Below are 19,501 nucleotides of genomic sequence, written 5' to 3' on the forward strand. Positions count from 1 at the left end.
CTTCCATCTAAGGGAGTTTTTCCTCACCACAGTCGCCTCAGTCACCTCAGACTTGGGGATAAATAAAAAACACATTTAAATATGAGTCTAATATTAATCTTGAACTCTTTGCTTTGTCCACTGTTAAAAGTGCTATAGAAATGGGTGATGCATACTGTGATGCACCCTACTAATTATTGAGGTCCATTCAGACAGCACTTCTAAGATTATAATGCTTCCAGTTTTTCCACAGCAGTTGTCTCTTTAATATTTAATATTTAATATTATAATTTAATATTATTTTGATTTATACAAAGATTTTACAATAAATGTTGACACAAAGCAGCTGTACAGAAATTCAGATGTATTGTTTTGATTATTATGGAGCAAGCTTATTATGGTGATGGTGATGGTATACATATATATATATATATATATATATACATATATATATATATATATATATATGTATGTATATATATATATATATATATAATAGTGGATAAGGTATTGGACTACAACTACTTGGAAGGTTGTGAGTTCAAACCCCAAACCCCAGGTCCACCAAACTGCTCAAAACATGGGAAAAAAGTAGATAAATTGTAAGTGTAAGGGCATCTATCAAATGCTGTAAATATACGGTAATATCACTGTAGGCATCTACAGTAATGTAATATATCAACATCTAAATACAATTATGCAACCAGAAAATTTGAAAAACGCAGATATAGAAATACCAAGCAATGTTAGCATGATCTGTGAATTGGTTATGGTCTGTACTTTTCTATTCCATTCAGTGGGTTTCACCACCATGACCCTGAACATTAGTAACAGGTCTTTATTCCAGTCCAGCAGGATCCCAGTCCTGATGCATGCCTTTAGTAATAACCAGCTTCCCCGATAACCACACTAGCAGCCACTACATGCAGTACACATATACAGTAGAACACTATACAAGTTAACCAGATTGATCACTCTGTCACAGTAGTCATATTTTCGCATCATATTTTATAGTCATATTAACACCCTGATAGAAAACTCGTTATCCACACAACTTGAGCTGTATCAAATTTAGAGACAATAAATTACCTAACCATGATCTAAAAATTCATAAACAGTTGGTTACTACGAAAAAACTTCTGAAGAAATCTGAAGTGCTGTTTCCATTTTATCATGCTGTCTTCCTTAATAATGGTGTATACAAATCAAACTAATAGACAGATCAGCGTATTATGGGTATTCACTGAAAGACCATGAGAATAGTGCACTATATAGTGAATAGGGAGTAATTTTAGACAAACATCTCTCTCTCTCTCTCTCTCTCTCTCCTTCTTGCTCTTTTTGACACACACTGTTAGTCACACTTCACAGTAAGACCCGCTTGCCTTAATTTGCTTTCACATTCAGTATTGGCTTAAAGGGGTTTACCCTTCATGTGTAACAATGTTATTTATACTGCAATGATGTCAGTGCATTTTCCCTGCTTCCTGAACATAGCCGTGTTCCTGAAAAGAAACACATTTATGTTCAGTGTTTGTTATTTTTTTTAATAAAAAGCTAAAAAATATTAGGTTTTGCCAATAAATCGAATGTTTTGACAATCCACTCGCATGATTTATTGGATATGGATATAGATTAAATCGATTTAACACAGCAGGTAGCACTGTGGCCTCACAACTCCAAGATCAGCTCCTGATTTTTGGATGTACTTCCTGTGTTCCCCTTCCATCAAAAAATGACCATTTTCTGTGTATTTCAGTGTACATGATGCATTCCCATTTAGTGTGTGTGTCCCAAAATTTCACCCAGGGTTTCCAAGATAGACTCGATAAAGCCAACACCTGTATCCTTTATTATAAACACTCACTGCCACTATTGGGAGACCGCACCAATGCTAACTCTCTTTACTCCCAGATTAATTATTTCCACAATCTGTTCCATTGTGGTCCATGTTGTATCACAGTTACTTCAGATTTGTTAGCTGCATGCTGTGAATCTCCTGTTGTCCCATATCCCAACGGTGCTCTCTGCTAGAAGTAGCCATGGGTAAATTGTGAGCATAAATTGCAGCATGTGGTCAGGAACAATATTCGGATAGGCTGTGGGATTCAAACGTTGCTTCATTTTGTTACTGTAGGCCAAGAAATCCTTCCCCACTCCGTTACACTACCAGCCCAAATTGTTGGTCCATGGAGTCATGCTGTTGCTACAAAATTTTGACTCTTCATATCAAAGCCCAATGTTCCACCCCAGCTTCATATTTTTTCAGGAACACTCTTTCGCTGTTGTAGCGCATCCAGCTCAAGGTTTGACAAGTTCTTGGCACATTCTTAGATGAATTTCTGCTTACCACGGATGCAAACAGTAGTGATGATTTTTAGCTACACTGAACTTCCTGTCAGCTTGAACCTGTCTGGCCATTCTTCTTTCATTTCTGAAAACAGAACTAAAACCTTCTGCTATCTTTCAAGGGTACTGGTCATCATTCACACCATTTCACAGCTTCTGTAAATAAAAAAAAACTGACAGGTCAAGCAGAGAAGGAAGGAGCAAAATAAAAAAGCTGAACAAGCGGAAGATCCAAAATGCAGCAAAATAAGAGACATTTTAAATGTAAGTTCAAATGGAAGGTTAGGGTTAGGGTTAGGGTTAGGGTTAGCAATGCCTGATAACTATCTAACAAGTAAAACTGCAACTGGCTGCATTAACATTCTCAGACTATACAGATATTCAGATGTTCATAATTTTGTTTTGAAAGTAAGATTAATGTAAAGATATGTTAAACGTTTCTATAATAGAAATAGACACAAAAGGATCCCTTTTTTTTTTTACAGCATTCACAACAATAGCTGATAACTTCAATAAGACAGACTTCATGTTTTAACTAAAATGAAAAAGTACAGTTTTATAATATTTTATAAAATAGTACATAGTTATAGATGGGTTATGATTTATAATTTCACTTATTCCACCGGTGTCACTCAGATGAGGATGGGTTCCCTTTTGCATCTGATTCCTCTCAAGCTTTCTTTCTCCTATCGACTCGGGGAGTTTTTCTGTGTTGCCACCATTGCCTTTGGCTTAATCATTAGAGATTCAATTAAATTTCAAAAGTATAATTAATATCCTGAATTGTTATATTTCTGTTTTGCAACAATTTTAAAGTTGTTATAGAAACAAAATAGAATTGAATTCTAGAAAATGTATGAACATCTTCTGAGTCAATATTTCATATTTATATATTCTACTTAGTATTACAGGATAACATAGTTAACAGTTGTCCCATGTAGCTATTGGGTACAGAAACAGAAAACAACACCTTCAAGCTTTACACTTGTATTATAGTAGTATTTTGTAACTTTCAAATACTATAAATACATATTAAACATTTTATTTTTCACTATCTGTTAGTTTTTAATGGTTGACAATAACATACCGTAGTAATAGAAACAGCTAAAAAAAAGGGCTCAGTGTGAGAAGGATATTGTTTCTCTTGCTAGGGACAAACATGAAAGCAGCTAACATTTACACCCACATTTACAATTCACACAGCAGTAAAGACATGAAGTGAAGCATTTATCACTCATTTCATATGAACGCTCTGAGATGAAGCTTTTTAGTTAGAATTCATGGTTAAAAAAACCCCACCAGTATGTATAGGTCAGTGGCGTATTATGGATATTTGTCTGAAGGCATTTGTAAAGATGAGCCAATGAAAAGCTTTGGATTTACAATTACCAGGAGCAGTAGGTCAATAGATCTCCATGAAAATATGAATATTCATGAATATGTAAATTAAACACATTCACTTGACAGACTACCAAAACAATATTGGAAAAATCACTAGTCCAGTTGCCTGGAAGGATGTATGTGCTTCTTATACTGTTCATCATTTGGTATGTTTGTTTAAATCGAACACTCCCACAGTCATATGTTATTTGTTGCTTTGTTTAGTTACGTTGATTAGATTTCCAGGCGACAAAAACATGGGAATAGGCAGCACACTGTAGCTGTCACTTTCCCCATGTCCGCCTGTGTGTGTTACCATCAAAACCATATTCTCTTCTCTATGGTTCCTGGAAAGGTTCTGCACTGTCCTGTTCTGCACACCCTATTTGTCTCAAGAACTAGCAGCTGATGCTTTATGCTAACAGGCAGTGTAATTACCACTAAAACCAAATGAGGAAGTTGTTTATTCATTCAATAACCATTATTAATCATTATTTCTTGTTAGGGTTGCGAAGGATCCAAAGCCTTTCCCACTGGACATAAGGCGAGAAAGCACTCTGGATGGGACTCCAGTCTGTCGCAAAGCATCACACATTTTCTTGCTCATTTACATCCAAGGACAATTTTGAATTGCCAATCTACCTACTGTCATGATTTTGGATACTGAAAACATTCAGAAAACACTGATATAATCGGGTTTATACTCCAACCCTGTAGATATAAGGCATTGTGAGAACCCCAAGTGCAACTCCAGCTCATATTTGTTCTATCTGATGCTACATGGCTGTTAATATAAGTAAGCTGTGTGCATCTAATGGTGCAGGTGGAGAAGTATGCAGTGAGAACAACACTTCTAATGGCTTGTTGACTCATTGGCTTTCATTAAGAACGGGCTTAACAATCTCCACAGGGTGCTCTTATCTCCCCCACCGCTCATTGCAAAATTAATCCACACATCGCTTATTAAACACTAGCAAGACGATCGCTGTGCTTTACCCGTACGGTAAATCAGCTTCCTGAGGAGCGCCACTATAAACATGGCACAAGCTTCTGTCTAACACAACAAGCTGCAGGAGCTTACATTTACTGCTAACAATTCACTCCCAGAGCTGTGAAAGGTTTCATTTTATCAGTATGACTATAGTTCCAATAGTTTTTTTTTAATGAACAAAAATGTGCAATGAAAATTACAACAATTATAAAAAGAAATCATCTCACATAATTTCTTGGCATCCACATCAGATTATTTGCTGTTAAAAGGCAGATTATTTTGGTCTTTTTTGGAACCAAGGACAACTGCAACTGCAGAGAAAACTAAACAGAAATCTGTAGAAAAGTATGAAAAATAAATAAATAAACAAACAAATAAATAAATAAATAAATTCATTCATCTTCTACCGCTTATCCGAACTACCTCGGGTCACGGGGAGCCTGTGCCTATCTCAGGTGTCATCGGGCATCAAGGCAGGATACACCCTGGACGGAGTGCCAACCCATCGCAGGGCGCACACACACTCTCATTCACTCACACAATCACACACTATGGACAATTTTCCAGAGATGCCAATCAACCTACCATGCATGTGTTTGGACCAGGGGAGGAAACCGGAGTACCCGGAGGAAACCCCCGAGGCACGGGGAGAACATGCAAACTCCACACACACAAGGTGGAGGCGGGAATCGAACCCCGACCCTGGAGGTGTGAGGCGAACGTGCTAACCACTAAGCCACCGTGCCCTCCTAAATAAATAAATAAATAAATAAATAAATAAATAAATAAATAGGACTGATTTCAGAGAGGGCTGTAGTTTGTCCTACATCATTATTAGATTATGTCTTGTGATAAAATGCTCAATCTTTATAGTCTCGTTGTCACATTATTGATAGATCAATCAAATGCCATTTCTAGCCACCACTGTTAATTGGTCTCAGCCTCTCTCTCTCTCTCTCTCTCTCTCTCTCTCTCTCTCTCTCTCTCTCAATCACTCAGTTGTTTGTTTAACAGTTCCTCTCTTCAGTTGAATAATGAAGACAAGACTTTATGTAAATACAAGGCAGATTAAAAAATATATTTAGTCAGTCACTGTTTTCATTAGAGGGTCATTAGAGAGAAAAGCCTACAAGTGCACTGCTGTTTTTTTTTTACCAGTTTATAGAAAGAGTGCCTGATAAAATGATTTTACAGTTGAGGTTCATTTGTTTAGCTTCAGTAATCTTGGTCACTGGTCACTGTGATGATTACTGTATGTTCCTTTCATTCATTAAATCAAGAAAAGTCCATAAACATTAAAGACACCTTTGAATTTCTATGAATGATGAAGTTGGAAAGTTTGGTGATTTTAATCAGTTATTACCATTATCCTAGTCAAAGGAATCTGGAGTCTATTCGAGGAACAATGCAATGATTATACACTGGATATACACTGGATACCCCATCACAGAAGCACACACACACACACACACACCTAGTCGCCATTTTATCTTAGCCACATGATAAACATGTGGAAAGCCACAGGGAGAACATTCAAATTACCCCAAATCACCCAAGATCAGAATAAATCCTGAGCTCCTGGAACTGGACTGGAGATGAGAATGCTACCTGCTGCACCACCACACTGCCTTCAGTGATTTCATGCATAAAATTTTGTGTCAAAGTTACCAGAGAGAGAAAATTGGTTCAGCCTGTTGGTGTCACAAGCCAGACTGTATGAGCCTCAAGCTAAATCACAGCTTTGTGGGTTAAAACAGCCATTATTTTCATTCTGATGAATCAGGACCACTTATTTTAAATTAGTATGCAGCACCTTATTTCTATTAGCATATAAGTACCTGCATATGTGGATGATGCATAGACCCAGACAAACACGTTCTGGAAATGTGATTGCTGATCCAACACAAAGCAGGATGTCATCACTTATTTGCATTGTTAGAATTACTGTAAGTAAGCACACATGAAAGGGTGTGCTGATAAAATGATTATTATATATAATGAAGAATTTAGTAAGAATATAATGTGGCCTGATTTGGACTTAAATTTACTGTAACTATCTAGAAGTGGATTACTTTCCTGTAACTGCATGTCGCCAAATGTTTTATTCATCTTGTAATTCATCACATCAATTCTCCCCTTACACCAACCTCTCTTTTTTCTCTATGTTATTATGGCATAAAAAAAAAAACTCACTCCTATGTCCTTAAGACTTTTCCAAGGTGGAAACTTACTGACCATGAGACTGAAGACTCCCATTCCATTAGTGTTAAATAAAAGACTCCTAACAGAAAGATTCCCAATTGTTAGATTATCTAGCTTTAAGTTCCTGTGAAATAGCTGTTATTATAGTACCATAGACTACAAACAAATTGTGTTAACATCATCATGTCCAGTGTGTTGGTATAAAAACAAGGAGTCCAATGGATAACATAAATAGCCTTGTGTGACTGTGATATGGAAAAAAAACAACAACTTGGAATTGTTGCATGCTTTTTGCCCAAGAGAAAAATAAGAACTGTTTGTGTGAACAGTCAAGAAATAGACATAAATTGAATGACTTGGATATGTTTATTCATTCATTCATTCATCTTCTACCGCTTATCCGAACTACCTCGGGTCACGGGGAGCCTGTGCCTATCTCAGGCGTCATCGGGCATCAAGGCAGGATACACCCTGGACGGAGTGCCAACCCATCACAGGGCACACACACACACTCTCTCATTCACTCACACAATCACACACTAGGGCAATTTTTCAGAGATGCCAATCAACCTACCATGCATGTCTTTGGACTGGGGGAGGAAACCGGAGTACCCGGAGGAAACCCCTGAGGCACGGGGAGAACATGTAAACTCCACACAGACAAGGTGGAGGCGGGAATCGAACCCCGACCCTGGAGGTGTAAGGCGAACGTGCTAACCACTAAGCCACCGTGCCCCCCCTTGGATATGTTTAATTTCTTTAAAATATAGCCAAGCAGAAAGATTTATATAAAGAACAAACAAACATGTGGTCAAACAAATAATGGCTGTAATCTGGCAACAGTCTTTGGGAACAATGTGATCAATGATTGGTTCTTAGGAACAAAGTCAATAAGTAATTAGTTGTTGGCAACAATGGTGGTCATTGGAAACACAGGCTTGCACAACCTTAATTCTAGTCAAGTCAAAACACTAGTACTGAGTCAACAAAACCTGCTCTCTCTACTTGCATAACTAGCAGTGGTATAACTGGAGTACTTTTAAAGGCAATTGGACTTTCAGCAGCATTGCTCATAGTCTAATGCCAGGCCTAGATAATCCACCGCAATCCAGAGCTGGTGCCACGCAGCAGATCAACAAGCTAAACTCATTTTAAAATGAGATAAACCACAAAAAATAAGCCTCCTCAATAATTTCCACTAATTAGTATTTATAGACCCTGAAAAGCTTAGGCTGAATTTCTGTATACATTTTCAGGCTGTTTCAAACATGGCTGTTTCTCTAGATGCTTGTTTTTCAATGGCAAATTTGAAATGGAAAATTCAGAGTATTAACTTAAATAAATTAACAGAGTAAAGTTAGTTCATTTCATAACTAACTATGTAGAAATAAATATGACTGCATCAGTAGATCGATTAGAATTTTTTGCTCCAATTTAACAAACAGGACTAAGGGGTTTCCTTCGCGTACTCTGGGCTACGCTCCCAGTCGAAAAACTTGAGTTGTAGGCTGACTTACTTCTGTAAATTGTCTGTATTGTGTGTAAATGTGTGTGTGTGATTGTGCCCTGGGATAGACTGGCATCCTGTCAAGGGTGTACCCTGCCTTGTGCTCTGAGTCTCCTGGGATAGGGACCAGGTTTCTCACAACCCAGTAGGATAAGCAGTGTAGAGAATGGATGGATGGATGGATGGATGGATGGATGAATATATGGAAGTGAGCTGGAGAGATTTACCAAATGCAAGGCTCTGAAGTCAATAAAGGACCAGAGTGCTACTAAGTTGTCACTATGCCAAACAAATTCCTCATATAGTCAGAGATTAAAGTAGGGGCAGAGTTTGAAAATGGTGCATTTGTCAACATTGTGTGAGGACAGCAAGCTTCCATGTCTGTAAATCAGTGGCTGAATTTTCCAAATAGGCTAAGCATGCCTCTAAAGAGTAAAGCACTTCGTTTTGTGTGTGATGAGAACAGATTACAGGCAGTAAAAACAAACAAGGCCAAATTGGTTCAGGTAAACAACAATTCAAGGGTTGCCCAAGATGCTGTTACTGATCTGGACATTAAAAGTGAACCCACCACAGGAAATTGAGGAAGTCCTTGAGTGTAAGGTGATATGCGCTTATCCATTTTGATTTTCAGTGTAATTCACTGCCAGATTTTAAAACGATGGCAATTAATGACCTGGCAATCAAACACAAATATGTTTTAATTAAAACAAGAAAGAAAATGTTTGCTATGAGACAGTTACAGTAGCATCCATTGTTCTGTTGGAGTAGCAGTTTTCCCACCATGTGTTTTACACTCTCACAGTGAACAGAATGATGAGCCTTCAATGCAGAACTACAAATGCTTAATGCTTGTCTATTGCTATCTTCATATCTGTCCGTATGTTGCTTTCCAAATGAGACAGACTTCATCCCAAAATGCATTTCTATGTACTGTAGGCTCCCAGAAAATGGAAGTAAAAAAATGTTGGAAGTGTTCGTGTTAACACTATTCCTTTAACTTTGTTTGCTACTAGCATTCTGTATTCTGAGCATGCTTAATTCACTTTCATTATTTCCCAGAAAACATAATAGAAATTAGTGTCAACCTGCATGAATGGGTTTAACTACAGTAGCATATAAAAACGTCTTGCATAAATGATAAAAATGTTCATTATTCATCCGTTCCTGTGGTTTAAAACAGTGACAGAATAAAACACTTAAGTTACATTATAGATACAAACTGAGTCTGAGCAATATCCTACCAAGAAGAGAACCCCCCCCCCCCCCCCCACACACACACACACACACATTTACTCTCCTATCAGTGTAAGGAACTAACATTGATATAAGTATTGATAAAAGTTAATTCATGATAAACCAACACCAAAAGCTCTTCTGAACCACTCATACACACTAACACACCACAAATACCTTGTACTACACCTTGTACATGAAATTACTGTGTACGCACGTGTGAGATTGTGTGTTTTGGTTACATTTGCGTTTATCTAGTGGCCATCAGCTTGTAGCATTGATGCTCATCATGTACATGAATTTACGTAGCAGTTTTTGATTGGGATTAAATTTACATAAGAACCTGGAGTAATTAAAAATTACTGTGTACATCTGTGATTTTTATTTTAATCCGGACTGGACACGTATGTGTTTTTCTCCTTGCTTAAAAATGACCCACATTGTATTCTAATGTATTCATAAATTCTGAATATTAAAATATTCATTCATTCATTCATTCATTCATCTTCTACCGCTTATCCGAACTACCTCGGGTCACGGGGAGCCTGTGCCTATCTCAGGCGTCATCGGGCATCAAGGCAGGATACACCCTGGACGGAGTGCCAACCCATCGCAGGGCACACACACACACTCATTCACTCACGCAATCACACACTAGGGACAATTTTCCAGAGATGCCAATCAACCTACCATGCATGTCTTTGGACCGGGGGAGGAAACCGGAGTACCCGGAGGAAACCCCCGAGGCACGGGGAGAACATGCAAACTCCACACACACAAGGTGGAGGCGGGAATCGAACCCCGACCCTGGAGGTGTGAGGCGAATGTGCTAACCACTAAGCCACCGTGCCCCCCTATTAAAATATTAACATTATTAATATTTTTAGTCTCTTTCAGATAGACACAATGATGGACACACTGGTGTGTGTTAATTATGCCAGATGCTGTTTCTTGCATTGGGAAAATGCTGCTAATTGTTTCATTTAGCTGCCTGTGTGTATCCAATTCCCTCCACAACATATGTGATATGGATTGTATATCTTTGTCTCTGTACAGCCCATACATTGGGAGGCTATAAGTCAGTCAGAAGAGTGTGATCCCTAAGGCTGATTAAAGCACTTATTATATCAGCTCTGTGTATAAAGCTGCTTCATACCACAATATCAGTCAGTGCTTAGTTTTCTACCTAATACATGAATGGGCAGTTGTAACACTGTCATCTAATGTCGGCAGAGATTTTAGAAAATATGATCACAAAACAACTGAAGAGAATAGTCCCTTTCATATTAATTTAATTGCCATCCAGATGTGAGGGTTTTAACACAGAGGAGACAAAAAAGGTAATTAGCGATATCATGCAGTGAAACTACTCCTGTCTGGTAGGTTGTGTGTGTGTGTGTGTGTGTGTGTGTGTGTGTGTGTGTGTGTGTGTGTGTGTGATTTGAAAGATTTGACAGTTTTCATCTTGTGGGGACTTAAATTGGACCTGTTAGATGTGAGATGTGACCCAAAGATTCAGCTAAAGATCAACTATCAACTCTGAAACTTAAGACATGACTCAGATGTCAGCTCAGAAACTTGTCTTAGACCTGCAGCTCAGAAACTTGAGACTTGTCTTAGACCTGCAGCTCAGAAACTTGAGACTTGTCTTAGACCTGCAGCTCAGAAACTTGAGACTTGTCTTAGACCTGCAGCTCAGAAACTTGAGACTTGTCTTAGACTTGCAGCTCAGAAACTTGAGACTTGTCTTAGACTTGCAGCTCAGAAACTTGAGACTTGTCTTAGACTTGCAGCGCAGAGACTTGAGAGTTGTCTTATACTTGCAGCTCAAAGAATTAAGAAGTGTCTTAGAGTTGCAGCTCACAGACTTGAGACTTTAGAATTGCAGCTCAGAGTCTTGTCTTAGACTTGCAACTCAAAGAATTGAGTCTTTTCTTAGACTTACAGTTCAGAGACATGAGACTTGTCTTAGACTTGCAACACAAAGACTTGAGTCTTCTCTTAGACGTACAGTTTAGAGACATGAGACTTGTCTTTGACTTGCAACTCAGACACCTGAGACTTTTCCAAACAGACTGGAAACCTGACTCAAATATCAACTCAGACACAAGATTTGACTCAGACTAGCAGCTAAAGGTCCTCAGTCTTGTATTCATAAAAAACTAACATGTCAACCACTGAAATCTTTCTGCTTGTTTGAACAGCCCTATTTACTGACCACACTGTTCACCCCCATAGAAAAGTCCCAATAATTGTTCCTTCACCTGTGGGTGGCATGTCATAGCCCACGAGACATACTTTCATGGTTGAAATCCATCTGGAAAATATCTCTGAATGGATCGTCCAGACCATCATTAAAGTCCACCCACACTAACCACTGCCACTGCTTCCACTGAGTGGGAGATCAATATAGCTGCTTTGTGTATGAGATAAGATTCTCCAGTGTGAATTCTTTTACAGGGGTTTGCTAAGGATGACTCCTGGATACTGAGAGGTGTATCAGAGACAGCTCTACACCCACTTCTTCCTCAATTCACAAGCTTGTTAGGAATCTCTGCAGGTTTTATTACCTTGGCAGCATCTTGGCTACCTGGACAACATAGACACTCAAAACCCATATCAACCTCAAGGCTCTAGGAAATTTGCCTATTTCAATAAATGTACAGTACCAACACAATAATGTGAGTTTCTTGATGTGTGTTTCCATAGTGGTGTTACCTGTAATGTGTATGGCTCCCACATAGACGCTCAGAGATGTTTGTTTTTTCTAAGCTTTTTCTTTCGTTTTTTTTTGTTGGCATTTGTATGTTTACTCTTTGACTCTCACTGTCTGCTGTTTGCCACAGGCCTTGATCCACCATTTGTTATTATGTTCCATATTTTGCTGCTTCAGGGAAGATTTTTCAATATCAAGTTATCAGTTTTCATCTAACATTTCCCCAGCTTCCAAAAAAAAAAAAACAACTAACAAAGCCATCACAGAGTCAACCGTAACAAAACCATATCACTGGGTTAGAAATGAGATCCAGATTCCTAGACTAATGGGTGACACTGGAAACCTGAAAGACAAAAAAAAGCTCTAGATTAAACACCACACAAAGTGCTACAAAATCAAACCCAATAAACTTGAACAACTGACCACTGACATGTCTTTATAGAGCTCCATTACCCTCAGTTGCCAATCTCAAATCCCTATTTATCTTATCCCAGAGGAATTCTACAAGGATTCGTGAGTCAGCCAGCCATGGTGATGCTAATGCTGTTTAGCTGTTGCTGTTTATCTGTAGGTGTTTTTGCTGTAGTTCTTTAGCTGTTTGTATCTATTTAGCTGCAGCTGCTTCATTATTGGTTTCATCAGTTGAAATTGTGCTCTGTGGCATCATTTAATATTTTATGTCACTACGTCTCCTTCACATTATATTTTTTTCTTGATAGATGTTAGATATCTGGCTAATATATTGTATCCGATGTAGTTAGCATGCACAGTGAAGCTCACATGCTCTTCTGATAATGGTGGTCTTCAGATTTGCCGTGCACTTCTCCCAAGTGTTTGTGATGATTGCTGCTGCCGTTCTCCGCCGTCCATCCCACCTAATAGCCGCTCCGCATGATGCTTCGTGCATCTCTGCATCTCCACATCATGACATTCACGTTGCTCCTGCCTAATGGTATTGTGGACATTCAGATTATGGGTGTGTTTCCCTCAGAAATTATACGTGAGGTGACATTGAGTGTGAAGAAGACACTATAAAAGCCAACAGAATTTGTTTCTTGATAAGCCTTGGTGAGCAGAAGGATGAATATCTGTCTCTCTCTGTCTCTCACTCTCCTGTTGTCGTTCTTTCTTTCTGTTTCTCGCAGTCTCTTTTAGGCGGGAGAGGCCTGTTTCCAAGGTGACGTGTGGGTCTGTGTGTATGCGTGTGTGTGTATGTATACAGTGAGTGATGTGAGTGTGTGTGACAGGTTGTGCTCTCCCCAAGGGCGGATTTCTCTTATCCTCACTCGTTCTTTGTGCTTTCGCTCCCTTATTCCCTTGCACCCCCCACTCGATTCCCCTAAACACACTCCCCTGAGACCTACTGCATTAATCACACTCTTCTCCATCTCTCTCTTGCTCTCTCTCTCTCTCTCTCTCTCTCTCTCTCTCTCTCTCTCACACACACACACACACACACATACACTGTTACAGAGATAGGGACAGATAACTAGAGAGACAAAACCATAAATTATATATTATTATGCATCATTAGTGTTATTACATGTCAGTTCGTGTCATTTTCAGTCTCACTTTTCATAATTATAAAATAACGGACCTGGAAGAAAAGTGGTCTGGAGGTAGCCTTGTTGAATCTTCTGAGATGTAATGTATATTAGCAGGAGATTCTTTGCTTGTCATGTTATCTTCAGAGATTCCTAACAGGACAGAGGTGACAATGGAAAGCAAAACCACCTGAGATGACAAAAAAGACCAAAAAGTGAACCTACGCTCTTCTGACCTCTGAATTCTTTCAGCAGCATTTCTGGTTTGTCCGATTTGCTCAGAAAGCCTTTTCTTTTTCATTAGCAAACTTTTAGATTCTTTCCCATAACATGCAGCCTGTGTGATCATGCTTAATCGTCTCATTCAGAGGTCTGAGCTACATATTAAAGGAGGTACAAATCCTCCCAAACACTGACTAGCGCCTTTAAAAAATGTGTTTATTTTAGAATAAACGTGTCCTGCATGTCAAAGCTACAGTAAATCCAGACCTCATCTCTAGAATGAAACACTTCCACGAATTTCAGAAAAGATTTTTTCCTTTACTCTGCTATCTAAAATGTCTTAGACGTGACTGTGGCATGCTGTCATCCGAGTTCTTGTCGTAGGTGGTACACTGAGTGAATATACATATACACCAGTGAATATTTGTTAAATGGTTTCAATTTTTACGCAAAGCTACGAAGGCTTCTGATGTGTTTGGACATTCCAGCTGCCTTTTTCCCCCTATTTTCACACCCATGTGTTGAAATATCACTAGCAGAGTGCTGACCTGTTAATCATAATCACTTATGACTGTAGGTCACAATACAAAGTCATGCCTATTTTAGTTATTTGTCAGTAGAAGCTTTACGGAAGTGTGTATTTTTGGCCGTTTTAACATCTCAAATTCGTGACAAATATAAAGACTATAGAATTTATGCAACCCACTGTGTTTGAGCCCTTGACAAAAAGTCTTTCTACAACAAACACCATGTTCTCTGTCATTTTTCATCAGCATGTGTTTAAATTCAAGGCGGTGGCGAGTTAAAAACAAGTTATACTGTAATTACCATTTGAAAATATTCAAAATATTTTTAAACCTAACGAACCAAAATCTGCCTTGCGGTTTATTCTGTCAAGCCAGTACACAGTGTATGTGAATGTATACAGTGCTCATGGATGTTCAGCACTGACACTTTTTATGTTAAACACCTAAATGAATGTCAGCACTATGGCAATATGACCTAAAGAACTGGACCTGCAGAAATGAAAGATTTGTGCCTCGTTTATTCGATGGCTCCAAAGGTGTTTTATTCAACAGCAGCACACGCCACAGTCAGGAAACTAAAAAATCCTAAAATGATTTTACAGCCTCCAGTTCATCAGCCTTGAACAAGTTTCGCATTAAGACAAATAATCAGTTGCCTCTGTGTGTTTCTGACCTTTCTCATATAAAGTCTGTTGTTATGGCTACCATCTTCACCTCCACTCCAAAACTGTGCATTTATGAAGCCTGATTTTCTGTTTAGCTATCTTTAGCCATTATTGGGTTGATAAGCATGTTTGTGTCTGCTGGACCAGCTAGAAGATGTGCTGTGACAGTGTGAGAATGAATCACCCTTCGCTCCAAGGTTGAGCTGACGTATTAGTTCTCGAGTCATGACTAAAACCCAACTGGGATTTTTTTTTTGTTCTTGTTGTAAAATAAGCTAGTAAGCTACATTACAACTTTTTGGTTAAAAATATATAAAATATATCCAACTTCTTTTTATTACATTTGCTTTTAAAGTTGATAAAGTGTAGAGCTGCGTGCTGCAGGCTGCTTTATGCTTTTGGAATTGAGTGTTGCATAAAGTAGTGCTGATGAAATGACTCAGCTATCAGTCTTATAAACGGTGTCTGCTTTACATTTAGTAGGTGTTTTGCATTGACAATGGGCAGATTTGTAGTCTCCTGATAGTATCCTTAATACAAATCTCTTGGTATAAATGTTACATTGGAATGTTTTATTGCTGTATAAATAACTTTAATTCAGTAATTGCTTTATTAAAGGACATGCTCATGAAAGATCTGGAACTTGTTAGAGGAACACTGGGTGCAAGGCAGGAATACACGCTGGATGGGATGGAAGTCAGGGCAGCACAAACACACACACACACACCCTCTCTCTCTTTATGGCAAGACCATGTGCAACTCCATAGAGATATGACCCCAAGCTCACTATCCCACCCTGATGCTACGTTGCTGTCCAGTTTATTTAACCGTTTAAATTATTTCAAAATTGTGTAAGTTTGCAAGATTTAACTCTACACTATTTCTTTCTTGATGCCATTTCTACATCTATTAACCTATATGTTTATTGCCGACCTAAAATTACTATCCTGTGTTCATGTGTAAAATCTGTTTTCTGTCAGTCAGTATCACATTCGCATAAATTACACAGATTCAAATACACAACCAAGTGTACAGGTAGGAGTGAAAACAAGAGGTACTAACGGTACTAAACGGCAATAAACGGTACTAACATCTATATTCTTCTTTATATTTTATGTAAAAATTACACACAAATCAGAAGGAAAAAATCTCTGTCATTTCATCTTCAAAAATGACTTTATCTTGGCCAGAGCTGTGATGGATCCTGGGCATGAAGCAGGATTATACGCTGGATGTGACAGCAGTCCAGTGCAGAGCACCACACCACACCACACCAAGCACATTTACACATTTACTTCATTTGAGAGGTGGGAGAATACTAATGGACCTGACTGGAGTAAACCAAACAGGCACAGGAAGAACATGCAGTGAATCTCCACACAGTATCCCAAGCTCAGGATCAAACCGGGGACCCTGGAGCTGTGAGGCAGCAATGATACCCGCTGCGCCACCATGCCGCCCACATCTCTGTAATGAAAATATGAAACAATGTTGTACACACACACACACACACACACACACACACACACATATTCTCTCTCTCTCTCTCTCTCTCTCTCAGGACTATTATATTGATCTTTACTGGAATGAAGGTAGATTGAAATAAAATAAATGTTTTAAAAGGGATCGCCTGAAGCAATTGGTGAAAGCAGTGCCAAGGTGTAAACAGAATGCTTTTACCTTCCAGGCAGCAGGTTCTCCACAATCCTGAGTGGGTCATCACTTCCTCATTTTTCCTGCTAGTTTCGTTTTCATGGTTGACTTTGGTTTTACACACTCCTCTGGAGTAAAGCCAGTAGTCTGTGCCCACTGCGATGGTCATGAGGCTGAAGGCAGCAAACGCGCCCACTGTAGTGATGAGCATCTGTACTCCTCGGTCACACAGCAGCATCTCTCGGAATGCAAAACTCAAACATACACAAATGTCACGTCTAAATGCGTTGATGATGTGATAACAGATCAGTTCACCATAGTGCCGCTAGTTATAGTCAGTGATGTTAATGTTAATGTTGATGTGATGTGATGTGATGCAGCTTGTCTGTCATTAGTAGAGATTAACTTGTCCACTCTGTCTAATCTGGTAGCTAGATTTCCGAAATGTATGACCCTTTTGGAGATCCGTTGCACATAATTGTGAATATTTTCTTCAGTTTCTACCACAACTTTCCACTTAAATCAGAAATTTTCCAAATGGCTTCAGAATTAAAAAACAAAACGAAAACGAACAAACAAACAAACAAGCAATAAAACACATAAAAAGCTTTTTCTTTTCTTTTAAAAAGAGTTCATTCAATGCCACGTGCCGTTGATGGAACATTTGACCAATTTAAATAGACTAGTATTTATAGACAATACCGAATCTGCAGCTTTTTCTGTTTTCTGTGCTAAATCACGGCAAAAAAAATAAAAAAATCCATGAACAATTATATGAAAATATGTATTAATTCATACAATTGTCCTTCACTTTGTTAATCCAGCAAGAAAAGCTTTTCCCCCCGACGAAAGCAGACGTTTTCCTTTCGAGTCTCAGACAGACAAATGATATCCGTGTCATTTTCCCACGCTGCCATGTTTCCCTCAGTGAGAGTTAAAAGCCAAAAGGAAAAACGGTTTGCTGATATTAACCTCAAGCGCCGTGTTAGAAATGATGATGTTTCTGTCCTGCTGCTGCTCCTCAAATGTGACTCTACAGAAGGATGAGCGGCTTTAGGAGCGCTCTGATATGGAAGGCCAAAAGAGACAAACACGTAGAGAATTTCAAGCAGTTTAGTGAGCAATAAATCACGACTTGGTGCACTGCTATTGGAAAACACCAAACGGAAGTAGCTTGGTTTCTTATAATAGGACGTGTATTACATATCTTATATGACAGTTTACTATATTTAATTTGAACTCCTTATACTAACACACACATACACACACACACACACACACACACAGTGGAATGCTCAAATCTGATTGGTCAGAAAGTGTGCATTATTTTTTGTATAACTGTACTGATCAGATAGTAGTTCTGCGCATTAATATTATAGATTATATTAATGGTTAATATTGATGTGCTTGATCGTATACCGTATTAGCTATACAGTAAAAGCTACTTATACCGTATTAGTTATACAGTAAAAGCTACTTATACCGTATTAGTTATACAGTAAAAACACACTGACTTGTATGGCAGACAGTTTAAATTTCCCAGGAAATTTCATTTTTTTTTCCATGTATCACAACCAGATTGGTTAGTACTGGTGAGCAGTGCACGGTCATTACTTTTTGGTGATCAATAATTGCTCATTAGGCGATACTGTTCACTGATTGGTCATTAACCTGGGTTGACCACTGATAGGTTATTGGTGAACATTTGACCAATTGAGGTGATCTGTGATTAGTCATTAAGCTTTGTTGTCAAGTGACTCATCATTGAGGAGTTATTTGTGTCAATATTTTGTTATTCTTTTCTTAAAGACAACCATTAGCCTTTTATATACGTATGATGATCAGTATATTGAATGTGTAATGAAAAGTAATGATTGATAATTGGTCAGCAGCATGTGGTCAATGATTAGTAATGAGCAGTTATGTTGTGTGGTATATTAAATTTGTATATAAAAATAAGATTGGTATATAGATTTGCCATATTCTTGGACCGTTTGGCATTCCATATGGACTCTCTCTCTCTCTCTCTCTCTCTCTCTCTCTCTCTCTCTCTCGGAGTGCTACTTAAGTCTTCGTATGCAAAGATATTATGAACTCATGCATGATGAATCAGACTCTGGAGAAGAGAAACATACTTCAGAGAGTCACCAAAATTTTCCTTATAAAAAAAAAAAAATGCACAAAAAATTGTGTTAAATTAACAGCTGATTAAATGATTAAATTAACAGTTGAGATTGTTACATCAATTCGATCAACACATCCAGCAAGGATTAGTCTTCACTTTTGAAATACCACCTAGGGTGTTTACTTGAGTGAAACTGGATGCAAGTCAAATCTGTAACCATTATTTCATGATGTCATTAATGCAGTACAGTATTGTGCACCAACATTAATAAGCTTTAGTGTTTACATTGGTTCAACTATACTGTAATACAATGATGCGTGTCAATATGGAGTATTCACATGGCTCAGATTTGTATTAACCTCATACATAATGATTTACCACCTAAACTGATTGTATGTTAAAGCT

The 19,501-nt window shown here is 38.3% G+C and overlaps 1 protein-coding gene across 1 annotated transcript in view; it reads right to left on the reverse strand.

Moving 5' to 3' along the window:
* Positions 1–17,977, reverse strand: part of cacng3b (calcium channel, voltage-dependent, gamma subunit 3b) — a 33,100-nt gene extending 15,123 nt beyond the window's left edge. Inside the window, exon 1 of the mRNA XM_060893269.1 lies at positions 16,999–17,977. Coding sequence (XP_060749252.1) covers positions 16,999–17,209 — 211 coding nt within the window. The 5' untranslated portion in view covers positions 17,210–17,977. The remainder of the gene's footprint in view (positions 1–16,998) is intronic.
* Positions 17,978–19,501: the final 1,524 nt, after the last annotated feature.

The sequence above is a fragment of the Tachysurus vachellii genome, chromosome 18 (assembly GCF_030014155.1).
Source record: "Tachysurus vachellii isolate PV-2020 chromosome 18, HZAU_Pvac_v1, whole genome shotgun sequence".
Classification (NCBI taxonomy): Eukaryota; Metazoa; Chordata; class Actinopteri; order Siluriformes; family Bagridae; genus Tachysurus; species Tachysurus vachellii.